This window comes from Columba livia, chromosome Z, assembly GCF_036013475.1.
Source record: "Columba livia isolate bColLiv1 breed racing homer chromosome Z, bColLiv1.pat.W.v2, whole genome shotgun sequence".
Lineage (NCBI taxonomy): Eukaryota > Metazoa > Chordata > Aves > Columbiformes > Columbidae > Columba > Columba livia.
This window is the reverse complement of record NC_088642.1, coordinates 3,087,549-3,104,866: the sequence shown is the minus strand read 5'-3', so window position 1 is coordinate 3,104,866 and position 17,318 is coordinate 3,087,549. Positions and strand designations below refer to the sequence as shown.

Genomic DNA, 17,318 nt, shown 5'->3' with positions numbered 1-17,318 from the left:
ATGCATTACTCTACTACCGCATTAACACCACGATATTAACCACATAGTCTAGTAGGAGAGGACAGGAACATTAATCTGATCCACTTTGAAAACTTCATGTTTTATTGACAAATTTAATTAAAAATATATGTATTCAATCACATGCTTAACAGGATGAAACTACATTCAATTTGCAGTGCAACTAACTGAGCAGTTAACATATGCTGAAGTCCTGTTTTTGCATAGGATAACCTTGACATATTGGGAGTGCGAAGGGTTAGAAGAGGTATGTGCAGTTGGAGATACTTAGTGAAGAGAGCTTGAAGGAAGAGAAACCTTGTGTTGCTATATACTGGACTGGAAAGATTTAAGAAAATGGCTGCAGAAACATTCTTGAGTAGGAACAGGGTTGCACCAAAAGGTTATACTGAGGAGACAGCATTTGGAAGAAGGTCTGGACATCTGCAGAACGTGTGTTTGGGGATGCTAAGCAGGCATAGCATGGTGTGAAGAATCTAGTAGTTATCCTGTTTAAGAACAGCTGGTGGAACAGCTGAGTAGCTGCTGGTCCACAATGAGCAGGACATGGTGGGGGGAAGCTCTCATGTACCGTGGGTGTTTCCAAAGGATTATTCTTCACACCTCTGACCTCTCCTGTCCTCCTTCATGCACTGTTCTTGGCCATCAACGAACAAGCATTTTGCAGACTCTAATCTCCCTTCCGTGTATTTTCAGGGATTTTTTTAATGTTCTCCTGCAGCTGAGGACAGTTACCAGCAGGCACAGATCACCCCAAAAGTAATTCACATCCTGAACCCAGAAAGCTGCACTGATCTGGATGAAGAGACCAGGTGCACCCGCAGCAGCTTTGCTGATGATACCAAACTGGAAGTACAGGCTGACACACCAGAGGCTGTGCTGCCAGCCAGCAAGACCTGGACAGGCTGGAGGGCTGGACAGAGAAGAACCTGATGAAGTTCAACAAGGGCAAGTGTAGGGTCCTGCACCTGGGGAGGAACAACCCCAGGCACCAGTATAGGTTGGGACTGACCCGCTGGAAAGCGGCTCTGCAGAGAAGGACAACAGGGTGACCATGTTGCCCTTGTGGCCAAGAAGGCAAATGGTCCCTGGGGTGCATTAGGACAAGTGTGACCAGCAGGTGGAGGGAGGTTGTTCCTCCCCCTCTGCTCTGCCCTGGTGAGGCCACATCTGCAGTTCTGTGTCCAGTTCTGGGCTCCCCAGTTTAAGAAGCACAAGGAATTACTGGAGAGAGGGACACAAAGATGCTGAGGGGTCTGGAGCATCTTTCTGATGAGGAGACACTGAGAGAGCTGGGGCTGTTCAGCTGGAGAAGAGAAGCTGAGAGGTATCTTATCAATGTTTATAAATATCTCCAGGGTGGGTGTCAAGAGGATGGACCAGACTCTGTTCAGTGGTGCCCAATGACAGGGTGAGGGGCAGCGGGCACAGACTGAAGCACAGGAGGTTCCATCTGAATATGAGGAGAAACTTCTTTCCTTTGAGGTGCCAGAGCCTGGACCAGGCTGCCCAGAGAGGTTGTGGAGTCTCCTTCTCTGAGACATTCCAACCCGCCTGGACACCTTCCTGTGTGACCTGCTCTGGTGACCCTGCTTGAGCAGGTGGGTTGGACTGGATGATCTACAGAGGTCCCTTCCAACCCCAACCAGCCTGGGATTCTGTGACTTCAACAAGGGCTTTCAGGTGCTCAGAAGAGGGCCCTTCTCACAGCCCTGCGTTCCCTCAGCACCAGTACACTGACAACCTCCATCTTAAGGCCCACCGCCATCCTTGACGCAACAAACAGATCCCACTCTGCTTCTCCCCGGGCACACCTCGCCTGTGAGGTGAGCTGGACACGTTCTACAGTGGGCTGCGCTAGGCTAGGCTGGGCTGGGCTGGTTCGGTCCGCCTAGACGGGTCCCTCAGCTCAGCATCCCGTCACTCCCCCCACAGCCCGCCAAACCGCTGTGCTCCCCCACTCAGGTGAGCCTAGAGGCGATTGGCCGGCCTTACTGCCAGCCCCGCCTTCTTCCCCAGCGTTATTGGCCCGTCTTTTAACGGCCACCTCCGATTTCACTTATGATTGGGCAGTTCTTTGAGCAATCTTTCACCCTTCGGCGTCTCAATTGGCTACGTGAGGAAGGTGGGGCGGGGCTATCCTTCACGGCCCCCGCTGGCTTTCGCGGGCTGCGGGGCCAAGCGCTGCCGGGACCTCGCTGTGACCTTCCCCCGCGGGTTGTGCCAGTCGGTGGCCGGGCCCGCCGCCCGCCCCGATGGAGCTGTCCTGCGAAACGCTGAGGACCACCCACCAGGCGAGGGAGGCGGTAAGAACGGGGCAGGCCGCGCGTCCCTGTTCCTATGGAAATTGCGGGGGGGCAGTTCTGCGCATGCGCGGGATAGCGGCACGCAGGCGCCGGGGGTGTTGCTATGGCGACCGAAATGGGTCTGCGGGGAAAGGGAAGCGCTGGGCCTGGAGGCCCCGGAGCTCATCGCCGGGACGGCGGTCCGACTTCTGCTTAAGGGTGGGGGCTTCCCACAGGCCCTCCTTCTCGCTTCCCTTCCCTTGGCAGGAGGGAATGGCTCCTTGTCCTGCCCTCTCCTCAGCGGACGGACCCCACCGACTGCGGCTCTCCTCAGCCCTAGTCCGTTGCGTGGTCATGGGCAGGCGCAAAAACAGCAAAAATATAGCGGAAGTCCGTATTCATTCCTCTCTTAGCTCCCGTCAGCCAGGGCCTCCATCCCATAGACCAGTCGAGCTCCAGGAAACCCAGAAGTTTGCTAAATTTCTTAACCTGTTCTTTTGCTTCCACCTGCTGGTCAGATTCAAATGGAATAAAACAGGCGTCAGGACTGCTGAAATCCCTCCCCAGAAACGTGTTAGATGCTCTGTGTGCATCCAAAAATGACTCTCCTCACTGTACATGATAACGCTACTCACGAAAAGGCAGTTTAAGGAGGGGTTCTGAGACTGAGCTTTAGATTATGTCAGCCTCTTAGATCACAGAATCCCAGAATGTCAGGGGTTGGAAGGGCCCTGGAAAGCTCATCCAGTGCAATCCCCCCATGGAGCAGGAACACCCAGATGAGGTTACACAGGAAGGTGTCCAGGCGGGTTGGAATGTCTGCACAGAAGGAGACTCCACAACCCCCTGGGCAGCCTGGGCCAGGCTCTGACACCCTCACCACGAACAAGTTTCTTCTCATATTTAAGTGGAACCTTTTGTGTTCCAGATTGAACCCATTGCCCCTTGTCCTATCACTGGTTGTCACCCAGAAGAGCCTGGCTCCATCCTCTTGACACTCACCCTTTACATATCTGTAAACATGAATGAGGTCACCCCTCAGTGTCCTCTTGTCCAGCTCCAGAGCCCCAGCTCCCTCAGCCTTTCCTCACACGGGAGATGCTCCACTCCCTTCAGCATCTTGGTGGCTGCGCTGGACTCTCTCCAGCAGTTCCCTGTCCTGCTGGAACTGAGAGGCCACAGCTGGACACAAGATTCCAGGTGTGGTCTCCCCAGGGCAGAGCAGAGGGGCAGGAGAACCTCTCTGACCTACTGACCACCCCCTTCTAACCCACCCCAGGTACCATTGGCTTCCTGGCCACAAGGGCCCAGTGCTGGCTCATGGTCACCCTGCTGTCCCCAGGACCCCCAGGTCCCTTTCCCCTACACTGCTCTCTAATAGGTCATTTCCCGACTTATATTAGAACCTGGGGTTGTTCCTGCCCAGATTCAAGACTCTACACTTGCCCTTGTTCTATTTCATTACATTTTCCCGCCCAACTCTCCAGCCTGTCCAGGTCTCTGATGGCAGCACAGCCTCTGGCGTGTCACCACTCCTCCCAGCTTGGTGTCACCAGCAAACTTGCTGACAGTCACTCTATTCCCTCCGCCAAATCATTGATGAATACATTGAATAGCACTGGTCCCAGCACTGCCCCCTGAGGCACTGCACTAGATACAGGTCTCAACTGGACTCTGCCCCATTGACCACGACTCTGGCTTCTTCCCTTGAGCCAGTTCACAGTCCACCTCACTAGATGAGTAGGTTTTATATTTACCCAGGGATAGGAGCCCCCAGCACAGTCTCTGAGCTCTGAATCAGATTGAGCTCCCAGCCACTGAGAATGGTGTGGTACTGAAACAGTGTTAATGTGCAGAAGGAAGATGGGAGAAAAAGGGGCGGAATGTGTAACCTCACCAATAGGAATTTTGGTGGCCCTGGCCTCAGGGATGGTTTTGACCACTAAATGCAGAAACATTTGTGGGAATAGCACCCGAAGCTCAAGAACTCTTTCTCCTGAGCTATGTTGGTTTGCTTTGTAACCTGATTTCTCCACAGCTTTTTGGCAGGATGGATGTGAAGATCAGATTTTATATTTGGGGTACAAAGTAGAAGGACATGTTCATATTCCCCAGAGGGGCAGAAGTTTGGAACCTGCTTTGTTTAAGCCAGTCAGTGATTGCTCTAAACTTCTTGATTTCAGTGGAGTGATCCTAGAAGCTTAATTTCTGTTTTCTGAATTCCAGTATTCTGATGCAGTATCGAAAAGTTACACTGCTACATCTTCACTATGTAGCACTAAATAATTACTGTAATTACTGGTTCCCCAGCTTTGTCCTTGTCTGTGTTGCATTTTTCCATTAATTTGTTCTGTAGAGGGGAGGTTATTTTCTACCAGTTTTGGGAAAAATAAATTCCTGTATGCTATATAATATTGTGGCTGTTTGCAACTACCCAGAGTAGTCTTATAATAAAATAAATTTGTTTTGTGAGGCCTTTCACTGTTTTTAATTGTTAAATATTTTCTTTGTTCTTTAAATTACTCTTGAAAAGCAATGTTATTGTAATCTGCAGTTGAACTTTGCAAATCCATGTGAATGAGAAAGGGAATTAATGATTCTTAATTAATTTGTAAATTCAGCATCCTTAAATTGTGTTGTTTAATTATTTACCATAGTTTGTGTCTATTCATTTTTATGTATTCATAACACATATAACTTCAAATTAATGAAATGTGGGCAGTGTAAACCCTGGCTTCAGCAATGTTCCTCTTAAAAGAGGGAGAAAATAGTGGTCTGTGAGTGGCTTTTAGCATCAGAGAATTAATTAATGAAAGATGGCATGTAACTTGCAGTCTGGGGATAAATCAAGTCTCTGTTTTCAGTACACCACACCCAAATTGTAAAATGCCTTTGGATTTTAAACGTAACACTTCTCGAATACTTCCTAGTGTTACTACTAGGACGGCCATTAATTTCTGCGGTGAACTTGCTGTATGTCTGTAATTATGAAAGCTATTTGTGGTCCTTCTTGAGAAACCTCACCAACTCTTTTGTTCGCAGCAGCCTTGTATAATTTGGAAGAGAGAAGAGAGTGAAGCAGCGCCTTTTCTTTGTGCTGGGAAATTCTATTCAATGGCAGCCAAGTTATACATTGTTTAAAAGTCACCATTTCCATTCTCTGCTTGTATTTCCCAAAAAAAAAAATGCTGTCGGCAAGCCAGTAATTGAACAGCAGCCTTATAAAAAGCTGTGGGAATGTGGGGTGGAAGAAAACAGGGAAAGTCCATCACGTCTCACATACTCTGTCTGTCCTGCTACATGATCTTGAAGAACCTCATAGGTGGAAGCTGTCCTGGGATCCCAAAGCAAAAAGAGGGAAGGGACACTGCCTGTGTATTACGATAAGATGTTTCCTTGTGTGATTGCAGAGCTACCCACTTGCCTCCTGCCTGAATTCCTGTTCTCAGGTCCCTCTGACCTCATTTTATCAACTGCCTCAGTTGGATGCACAAGGGCACAGTGTTATGACAATATAGTTAATATTTCCAAACTTCCCACACCATGACTTTGTAACTTTTTTCTTAATTCTATTGAATACATTCATGTGGAAATATAGGGTCAAATAATAATGAAACATTACAGGGTTAAATTCAAGGCCAGGCTGGATGGGGCTCTGAGCAACCTGAGCTGGTGAAGATGTCCCTGCTCATGGCAGGGGTGACACTGGATGGGCTTTGAATGTCCCTTCAACCCAAACTATTGTTTGATTCTATGATTCTAAATTACTCTTTTAGTAGGTCCATTAATTTGATGGAATTACACAAGAGACTAGGTTGATTTATAATGTAAATGCATTTCAGTAAAAGGTGCGGAAATGACTGAACGAACAATTGCATTTAAAGATACATGACTCTAATAGAGTTTAATTTTAAATGGCTGCAAAGAAAGGAATACTTACCAGTCTTCCGTGAAGCTAGAAACAAATAAAATACACTATAAGCGTTGGAGCTAATTAGTTAAGTGCTCAACTATTTAGTTTTTAAAACAAGATCACGCTTAAGTGCCTTAAGCTTTTATTAATTGCATGCACCCCAAAATCCCCTATAGTAATTGCAAATTTAATTACATACGTTTTTTGTTCTTTTAAGAATGGAAGCTTATTAAACTTTAAGCACTTAAACATCTATCGAGATACCAGTGGCTATAAACAACATGCAATTCTAAATACTAATTAAACGGGAAGGCTAAATCACTATAAAGCTAAACTGAATTTTAAGTAACTTTGCACTCCTAAGTACTCCTTTTTTTTTCATGCTGTATAAGATTTACCATTTCCTCTCTAAGCACAGCAGAAGTCCTGGGCAGTGTTAGTATCTGTCTGCACGATGCCAGGCATGTTCTGGACGTATTTGCAGTAGGGGTTGGTCCCTATAGAATAAAGCTGAGTTCAGCAAATGAGACCAGTGTGGGCAGAGAGCGGTTTAAGTGGACGGTTAAAGCTGCTGGTGGCACCAACACGTGCAGCGGTTCATTTATAATACCTCTTGGAAAGGGCACGTGGTAGAGACAGTCTGGTGGAAGGCAGGGAGATGTGGTTTTGTGGAGTTCATCAAGAAAGCAATGATCTATGCTCCCCCAGTTCACAAGATTTATGATTTGGTAAGTTACATCGTGAAAGGTCCTTAATTTTTCTTTCTTTTATGCAAACGTCACAGAACTGGGACTAGAGCTATTGATATCTCTGTTCAGTTTTTCACATCCAATGTAATGCAGGTCTTTGTCAGCCAATCAACTTAGTTAATTTTCTTTAGACAGATGTCTGACTTCTCAAAATTAACTGTTGCTGTTTGCATTCTTATTAACAGAAGATAAAGGCAGAATTAACCTCTCAGTCTAAACTGTCTTCAATGATCTTCTTGGTCCCTTCTAACCTGATATTCTATGATACTGTGATTCTAAGTGGGGCTCTTTTTTAGTGTAAAGGTTCACTTTTTCTTCTTCTTGGTCAACACAAGAAAAACATTACTATGTTAAGGTTGAAGTGTGTTGTTCTTATAATACTCAGACATGTTATCCTGTGCTGACCAAAGCAAGTCTCTACCTAAAAGAGTGTTTGAGATGTTGTCCATCACTATGTTACTGTGTATACTAGAATTTAAAATGCCTCTAGGAATAGCAGAGGGGTTAGCACCAGCAGAAGACACACAGGAACACAAATTATTTTCAAGGAAAGCTCCAGGCATGGATGTAAGCCCTGCCAGTCCATCAGGCAGATGAAATTCCTCTCATCAGAGTATTACTGTAAATGCCCAAACATGAAACACTTGACGTGTTTGACTTCTGTGGCATCCGCTTTGTTTTTATCCTGTGTTTAAATATTCCCAGGTAGATGTGTTCTTGCCTTTTGATTTGTGGGCAAAGCGATAGTTAATTTTTCTCAGCCTTAAACAGCAGGAGCAGTTGTGTTTAGAAGAATGTACAGGTGGGACTGTCAGCAAGTGATGACTCCACCTTCTTTATTGCACCTCCAACCCTGTACAGAAGATTCCAGTCATCTGGAGAAATGGCAAAAGGTCCATAATTCAAAATCTGTTTTCCAAAAACCAGCGCCTCAAAACAATAAGAAGGAAAAGATCCTTTCATCCCAAGGTGTCAGTGATTTCTCTTTGTTCATAACCATTCTCTGAATTGGTTCATATCTTGTTGCAGCACCTCTCAGGAACTGATTTACTTAATTGAAGAATTACTGATCTACCAAGCATTTACATCTCCCTAAAATGGTTTAAAAAAACAATCTTTGGCCACCAATCTTTAGCCAAGAGTATTGCAGCTTCCTTATGGACTTGGAAACTGCATAATTTTATCTTGGCTGCATAATTTTATCAGAGAATCATTTTGAATTGCAAAAGACCTTTAAGATCACAGAGTCCACTGTTAATCTAACTCTGTGAAGTCCATCACTACCCCATGTCCCTGAGAACCTCATCTCTGTGTATTTCCAACCCCCCCCCAGGGATGGTGACTCCAGCACTGCCCTGGGCAGCCTGTTCCAATGCCCCACAGCCCTTTGGGGAAGAAATTGTTCCCCAGATCCAACCTCAACCTCCCCTGGCGCAACTTGAGGCCGTTTCTTTGTGTCCCTGTGTCCCCTCAGCTCCTGTTCTCCAGCTGAACCCCCCACGTCCCTCAGCCGCTCCCATCACACTTGTGCTCCAGCCCCTTCCCCAGCTCCGTTCCCTTCTCTCCACTCGCTCCAGCACCTCAAGGCCTTTCTTGTCATGACATTGAGTGACTTCTAAAAAGCGGTAAAGGCTCCAAGTGGCATATTGGTTCTTCCCTTTTCTGGAAACGCTTTGATTCCCTTTCTATAGAAAACCAGAATGAAGATTCTACCGATCTTTTTGCTAGCATGTGAAATAAAAATATACTTCCACCATGCGGGAGAGGTTGTTATAAATAAAAGCAACCCCCAGCCTTTTCCTAGTTGTGTCACTAGATGGCCCCACATCTGAAGCAAACATCCCAGAAAATAGCTGCTACACTGGAGATCTTCTGCCAGCCCTACCTGCTACTTTTAGAGACTGGCAAACACACTGGGAGGTATTAGTTTGAAAACAGCGCAGTCAAATATTGTTTTATCTCAAGTATCAGTGCTGTGTGATACGTAATGCTGTGTACAGAACAGAGGGAGGAGATCAGTCTAATTCAGTAAATGAAAAGCACACTGAAGAGGTACATTGGTTTTACAGTGCGTTGCTCCACCCCAAAACACATTTGCTTGTAGGAATAAATGGTTCTCCACTATCCACAGTTTGCTATAGTGATACTTTAGATTGTATATTAGGAACAATTTCTTCCCCAAAGGGCTGTGGGGCATTGGAACAGGCTGCCCAGGGCAGTGCTGGAGTCACCATCCCTGGAGGGGTTGGAAATACACACAGATGAGGTTCTCAGGGACATGGGGTAGTGCCGGGGGTCGGGTAACAGTTGGCCTCAATGATCTTGAGGGTCTTTTCCAACCAAAACGGTTCTATGATTCCTTCCAAGAAAGGATAGGGTAATTCTCTTTCCATATGGATCTTCCTTACGTGCATCTTGTGGGATTTAAAAACTTACGCCTTGGTCAGTAGTAATTTTTTAGCTTCTTTGTGTGCCGGGCACTGGCAGAGAGCAACAAAAGTCATCGCTACAGATGCTGGGGCTCCATTTCCAGTGTGATGGGACCAAAAATTCGTGCATTTGTCTCCTGCAGGTCCCTAACACTTGGGCTGGGCTTTTTCTTGGAGACAGATGCAGGCAGTGGTTGATCAGCATAGAAGAGAGAAAAACTGGGGGTAAAAGTGGGAGTCTGTAAATGCATCACTGTGCAAGGTAATCAGGAATATCTACAAGCTATGCAAGCAATAGAAGCTACTGCTTTTTCCCCATCCTCTGGATAAGTACCGGTCTTTCATGCTCATGCTGGATCCTCATAAATAATGCTGAATGTCAGCATCCTGAAGGAGAAAGCAACTAATTTATTTGCCTAAATGTGCCTTTGGCCATACCCGCTTTTCCTGTGATTCCAGCTTCACATACCAATGAGGCAGACCAGAGTCAATATGCTGATTTGTAGAGCTTTCGTGGTAACAACTTCTGTTACAATCCTAAAATTTCAGGGTTTCTCTGCAAGCACTCAGTATTTATGGCACATTTTATCAAACTAAGACTTTGTTCTGGTATCTTACAAGATTTCCGTTACCACTGTCCCTTTTGCTATACTTGATGTTGCACTTTATGCTCCCCCCGATGTAGCTTCGCTGAATGGTGGCAAAGATATTTTATGCTGCCTTGTGAATGACTTTGGGTTCTCCAACGTGTGAAGAAATCCATGAGGCTGAGTCTGTACTGAAATTTCTGTGTGTCAGGACCCGACTTTGGTCACTTCTGTGTTAAAATTGGGCAAGTCTAGTATTGTCCCAAATGACTAATTCTTCAAGTATTCTGTATTTCACTTGTGTTTATATATCTCAGTCCATGAACTGGGAGGTGCCAACACTGTACGGCTGGGCTTTGTAGTGTAGTTGTGCAGATCTCAGACCTTTTTTCCATCCCCTCTTCTACAAGCACTCAGAAAACGGGTTTCTAGGTTCTGGAGCAGAAGATTTTCTGGCATAGCTCCTGGAGATGCTGGACATGAGGTTTGCAAGAGTCCTACCCTGAAATTTTCAGCATCCTGAGCGTGTTGGAGATCTGTAACCACAGTAAGGGAAAGTAAGTTATTTTTCAACCTCAAAGTAATTTGTTCTTCTCTAGGAAAAGGTTTCAACCCATCCAGTAGCCCTGATAATGTGTAAGAAAAATTACATTGAAAACCACTTTACTTCTGTTTATTAACAGTGAGTTGTTTTACAGTTCTTACATGCTGTTGTCTTAATTTGTTTGTTTCCACAGGCTACATTTAGATGCTGTTTACAGCAATAAAGAGAATATTACATTTGATCTAGAGTTCTGTCTTAATTCACAGGATGAGATGCGAACAGAAGCTCGTCGAAAAAATCTCCTCATTCTAATTTTGCACTATTTAATGGATGAAGGGTATGTTTTTTAAGTAATGGTGCTGTACATTTGTGGGTTTGTGTGTGTCTGACCTCCCATAATGTGCTCTTCTGTCCTCTGTTGGGTGGATGGACAGCATGGCCCTTTGGTTAGATGTGAGAAAGAGGTAGATTACTATTATATATCCTATAATATTATATATATATATATATATATATATATATATATATATATATATTTACACTTTGCTAAATTGTTTCAATTCCTGGATCAAAAATGTACTATATAATTTTAAAATACTTTAGAACCATCAGCAGAGGGCTTTTAAATAGAGTTTATGCTTTTATAGTAGTAATAAAAGGACTTGTGGACAGGTTAAAAATACTTTTTGCTTACTAATGCTGGTGTTTGCTTTTTCTCTCAAAAATTAGTGTAAGATAATGACTCTATGTTTTTTGATCTTTGTTTTTTTTGAAATTACCAGGTATGTGGATGCTGCAAATGCCTTGGAACAGGAGACGAAATTAAGTTTACGTGGCTTTGAAGTTTGTGACAACATTGATCTTGAGACAATTCTGATGGAATATGAAAGCTATTATTTTGTAAAATTTCAAAAGTATCCTAAAATTACCAAAAAGGTCCTGGACACTGGTATGTGGCTTTTGTTTCTCAAAGCTTATAATGTATATTCGCCTGATACATTTACTGCACTTCTTGTGTTTGTCAGGGTTTAATGTTTGAACTCTCTTACAGTTACAAAGCTATAGTTCTAGCATATAGGACGTAAAAATGGAGATATGGGGCTTTGAGCCTTTCTGCTCTTCCTTCTCTCTTTATATAGATGTGCAAGAAGGTGATATTTTTCTGTCTTTGAAAAACTGCTTTGATATTGGAAAATGCCGTGTAAGCCCAAAGTATTATAATATATATAACATATTCACTTTCTTCTCATTGGGAGAGAGTGATAGGTCTATTCTGTTTTTTATTTAATTTTTAAATTAAAGTAAACCACTTAAATGAAATACTGTATCTTAGCTCATCCAAGCTAGTGCTTAAAACTTTATCACCACTCATCTCATTTACCATTTATTTTGCATATTTTCATATACTAAAGGTAAAATGCCAAACAAATAATATGTTTATTTGTTCCAAAGAACTTAAAGTCTGATGTATAAACAAATGATACAAAATAAGGAAAATCAGAATATGCGCATTCTGTTTTGGCCATGAGAGCCTGAATGATTTTATACTTGAGTACAAAATGTAACTTATAGAAGCCATAAGAACAACTGTATAAGAATCAGTTGTGGAGAGCTTGAAGGATATAGAAAACACCAACCTCTCTATCTGTCTCGTAAGAAAAATATATTAATCAAAGAAGGGGTTGATTAGCCAGGGAACATCTCTGGGCAGTTGTCATTGTTTTGTATGGCTGCCAGCAACTTTGAAATCACAGGTAAATTAAGCATTATATCAATATAATAAAATTACCTGTGTAGATGAAATGATTTTGAAAGGTATTAAAGCTACTAGTAGAAGGACAGTACTAGCTGCATTATATACATGAAAGAGAGATTAATGGCTAGAACCTATTGATGGGTGCTAATACAAAGAGGAGCAGCCTTGCAGGACAAAACCCAAGGGATTTGTTATGAGTCAAGAAGGAAAATGTATTACAAAGCAGTTGTCACTGCTTTGTTTACTATTAAAAAAAAAAAAAATCCCAAAAATCTACTCATAGACACAAGTTCTCAGTACCATTTTTTGGTCAGTAAAGCTACTCAGACATGGGGTATTGTGTCACACCCAAGCCTGGAATTGTCTCTGTCCTGTCAGGAAGGTATTGTGCTTTTTCCTTGAAGCCTGACCAGCCTCCTTCCTGCATGTATCTCATCTCCCATGCAGAAGTCCAGGTAGGGGCTGACCTGCTGGAAAGCGGCTCTGCAGAGAAGGACCTGGGAGTTCTGGTGGACAACAGGGTGACCAGGAGCCACCAGTGTGCCCTTGTGGCCAAGAAGGCCAATGATCCTGGGGCGCATTAGGAAAAGTGTGACCAGCAGGTGGAGGGAGGTTGTTCCTCCCCCTCTGCTCTGCCCTGGTGAGGCCACATCTGCAGTTCTGTGTCCAGTTCTGGGCTCCCCAGTTTAAGAAGGACAAGGAATCACTGGAGGGACACAAAGATGCTGAGGGGTCTGGAGCATCTTTCTGATGAGAAGACACTAAGAGAGCTGGGGCTGTTCAGCTGGAGAAGAGGAGCTGGGAGAGGATCTCATCAATGTTGATAAATATCTCCAGGATGGGCGTCAGAGAATGGATCAGACTCTGTTCAGTGGTGCCCAATGACAGGGTGAGGGGCAATGGGCACAGACTGAAGCACAGGAGGTTCCATCTGAATATGAGGAGAAACTTCTTTCCTTTGAGGTGCCAGAGCCTGGCCCAGGCTGCCCAGAGGGGTTGTGGAGTCTCCTTCTCTGAGACATTCCAACCCGCCTGGACACGATCCTGTGTGATCTGCTCTGGTGACCCTGCTTGAGCAGGTGGGTTGGACTGGATGATCTACAGAGGTCCCTTCAACCCCAGCCAGTCTGTGATCCTCTGATTCTGTCATTAAATTGTGTCTGTGCTCAGATCATGGTATACACAGGCCAAACAAAACAGTTACTGTGGTGCTCATTCCTACAAAATTATTTCTAATACTGTCAGCAAGTCCTACAGAACCCACTCATTTTCATGCTGAATTTCAGTTTTCTGGGTTTTAGATGCACCTGCGGGAATTACAAGTTCACTCATGGGCTCTGCTGCCTCCAAGTACACAGTGTTCCCCCACTTTCTCAGTGAAACAGCTTTTTGGGAAGGATTGTTTTATGTAAATGTATGAGAATCTGTGTGTAAGAGCATTGCACAAAGAACACTGATGTATTTTGGAACAACTATCCTGTTTTCCCAAAAATAAGTCTGGGTCTTATATTAATTTTTGCTCCAAAACTTATTACTTTTTGTCATGTATAGGTGCCTGGAAACTATTTAAATTGACTTTTTAATGAACTATAACTAGGGCTTGTTTTTAGAGTAGTACTTATATTTCGAGCATTCACAAGAAACCTGAAAAATCGTGGTAAGGCTTATTTTGGGGTAGGTCATGTCTTCAGAGAAACCTGCTAGTGTGGTACAAGCCCTGAGCTTTGCGAGTTCACATCTGGGCTTTGTGAGTTTGACATTTTGTGAAAAAAGTGCTTTTCTTTGACAGAAATTGTTTCAAATTATGTAAGTGCAAAAAATAACATAGTTTGGTAACCACAATTGCAATGTGACATTTAGGCTGTCTTGGTATGTTGAACATGATAAAATTATTATTAATAAGAATGATGTAAATTCTTATTTTCCAGTTCAGCAATGAAAAAAATTATTGGCATTAAATAAGCATCCTGTGCAGTTTATTAAATTAGTTTATTGTGCTTGATCTAATTTCTGGTAGTGTCCATTTTACTGTGAGAATGATACTGGTTTTAAAACGTAAGCCAAGAAACCAAAGACTGAATGAGCCTTGAATTTAACAAGCATGAAGCCAAACTACTCTCTCCAATATCCATTTGTTTTCAGAAGGTTTTTGCAGGCTTGCATTGCTTATAATAATTTTGTTCCTGTTTATACATTGTTATTTCCAAGGTCATTAATGTGTGTTCAAATATATGTTTGAAGGGGAAAAAAAAAAAGTTGCTATTTTAAAAATTTTTGATTAATTTCCATTTTGATATTAATTTTGCCACAGTGGAAAATAAACAACAGCTGAGAACTGGAGGAAGACCAAGAAGGTAAGAGAAGTGTGTGGGTTTTCTTTTTTTTCTGGGCAGAAAATTTTCCTCTAAAAGCAATATACCATATGTTTAAAAGATTATTTTGATACCATAGGAATACTAAAGCCTAGAATCATGCTGCTGACTGTGTGGTGTATTTTTCTGTATCTTTTAGAGGAAAATAAAGACTTATTTCCCGAAGAGAGATGCAAACAATTTACGAAGTTTCTAAGGTGGTGTGTTTGAAAGCAGTAAGCACTGAATTTTGCTGTGATTGAAACTGGTACTTTAACTCCAGTGGCAACAAAATTACCCCAAAAGTGCTTTATTGGAAAACTCTGCCTTTTAATGTTTTGCTATTTTGAAGGCAAAAAGTTGTGGAAGCCTTTCAGTATATATATTTTCTTAAAATTCCAGGGCAGCAAGCTCTTCTCAGAATCTCCCAAAGCTCAAACATCAGACAGTGCAACGACCATCGTCCAAAACTTCACCTGGGACTACAACAGAATTTAAATCATCCACCAAGGAGAGCCCCAAACAGGTTTAAACGTGTTTTACCTTGACAGCGTTACAGTTGAAATAAATGTGTTTTTTTTTATTTTGAGAGGCTATAGGCAGCAACAAAATGCAAGTTACACGATTAGTAATTGTGTAACTAATGGTTTTTACTAATTATGCAGTTTGAGGATGCAAAACTTCAGGAGAATATGCTTTATGGCTGTGAGTTGAGGAGCAAGTCACAGGCAAAAATTAGAGGAAAAGGTGTCATATAATCCAACGTATATAGAAAGCAACGGGTTTTCCCATTAACACCAGTAGATTTGTCCTTTAGTGCCAGAAAGCCAGACAAACAAATAGAGTAGAAAGTCTGGTGTCAGTTGTAAACATCTTCACTGTGCATAAGGTGTTTGAGATTGGGAGAGTCATTTGGCACTGTAATTTTCAGTTTTGTAAGTCTCATTTTGTTAAGATGGCTGTGAAAATGGCTTTATTACCACCCCTTACAGAGGAGGGATCAGGAACAGCAGGTTGGTGAGCAAGCGCTGTGTCTGTTATAGCTTTTGAGGAACTGTGTGAAGGAGAGTCTCTCTTCTTTTTTAAGTCATTGTCCATATTCCTGCCTAGGGTGGATCTCATTTCTGACCAGTTCTCTCACTCTTTAAAAAAAATTAGCTTTTCCATGAAATGATACAGTTCATCTGGGTGTGTATGAAGAGGTGGGATGATATGGAATTATATCTGCAACTCATTTACTTGGCAATACATGTGTTTTAATCTTTTTTTCTTTAGAATAATGACAGTGCTGTTACACTGGATCAATCTGACTTCGGCTTAAGCATCTCGGCAATCAAATCTGGAGGAGACAGCGCTCACCCAAGAAAGGTTGCTAGAAACCTCGTATCTGATTTATGATACAAGTGTATATGTAGAAAAACACATGGAAATTTTTCACAAATACCAAATGCAAGCTTTTTGTGTCTATTTTTGTATAAAATGTTCCTGTGTAATCAGCTGAAGGGTCAATTTTATGATTTGGGCAGTAATTCTTTGCATAGGAAGCTCTGCTTGCATTACGTAGCATTTCAAACTAAAGCTTATCGCAACATTATTTTCTCCTCTAGGGCCAAGTAATTGACTACCATGGGATAATTCAAGATGCTCTCAAAGTATCATCTAATGGAATAGCCTTGAACAGCCTTAATTATGATCCAGATCCATCTGTAAGTGCTTCTGTTCTTATTTCCATCCAGTGAAAAGGAACATTGGTTTTACATAGCCAGGAACAAAATAAAATACCACAAGAATCTTGCCTTTGTTCCCAACTGCTAAAAAAGGGCTTAGATTTCTGAGTGGCATATTTCCTTCTTCAATAGACAGTAATACACTCTATTGGTCTAATTTGTTTATAGGTGTTTTTGAACAGGAAAGCAGGCAACAAATACAAATTATACCTCATGATTCACACAAAAAAGATAAATTGCAGAAACCCACAGAACTTCTGAGGGTAAAATTCTGCTTCCTTTGAATTCCATATGTTATTTAGCCTTCACTTCAGCTGAGACAAGAGCAGAGTTGCGACACTTGAAGAGACTTTCATACCAGAAAATGTGACAATGCGGTGACCCACAGTTATATTTTTCACTCCTCTTAATCTATGTTTACGACTACTTATGCAACAAGAGACCTGCTCATTTCATTATTAATTGAGGATTGGATTTTGTTACATGAAGAGTTACCCCAAAATCTTATTTAGTATTTTTATAGCTCTTAAAGTTTATATTATTATGGTGTACCAGCTTTTTTTGGAACTATTTCATAGTTCATCTATTTAAAAATCATTGAAGCCTGACAAGAATTTATGTTTGTCTTTTTTAGGAACGATTATTGAAACCCCTTAGTGCTTTTATGGCCATGACTGGTGAGATGAGAGAACTTGCAACTGTTGTAAGCAAAGTAAGATCGGATCTCTGTTTCAGTTATATGGAGATCTTGGTTCTCTTTGTTATCTGAGAATGCTGTTTGTTTCTTTTTACTGTCACTGATGGGGCTTATTCTTGAATTTACAAGCTATTTTTCTTATGATGCAACTCCCAGCCAGTAATTTCTTTACATGTCATGATGTTTCTTTCCAATACACAATGGGAGGAAGTAATTAAGACCATTCCTTTCTAAGAGGGAATGTGTAATCTAATCATCCTGT

The 17,318-nt window shown here is 42.5% G+C and overlaps 1 protein-coding gene across 4 annotated transcripts in view; it reads left to right on the top strand.

Moving 5' to 3' along the window:
* Positions 1–2,120: 2,120 nt before the first annotated feature.
* KATNAL2 (katanin catalytic subunit A1 like 2) overlaps positions 2,121–17,318 on the top strand; it is a 32,386-nt gene continuing 17,188 nt past the window's right edge. For 2 of the 4 annotated variants that reach the window (XM_005500414.3, XM_065046873.1), the window contains exons 1-8: positions 2,121–2,324; positions 10,792–10,862; positions 11,308–11,474; positions 14,593–14,635; positions 15,035–15,158; positions 15,908–16,000; positions 16,240–16,338; positions 16,994–17,071. In XM_005500414.3, coding sequence (XP_005500471.1) covers positions 2,274–2,324; positions 10,792–10,862; positions 11,308–11,474; positions 14,593–14,635; positions 15,035–15,158; positions 15,908–16,000; positions 16,240–16,338; positions 16,994–17,071 — 726 coding nt within the window. In that variant the 5' untranslated portion in view covers positions 2,121–2,273. Of the gene's footprint in view, positions 2,325–10,451; positions 10,539–10,718; positions 10,863–11,307; positions 11,475–14,592; positions 14,636–15,034; positions 15,159–15,907; positions 16,001–16,239; positions 16,339–16,993; positions 17,072–17,318 lie in introns of those variants that run through there. The other 2 variants (XM_065046872.1, XM_065046871.1) reach the window with 2 other exon arrangements.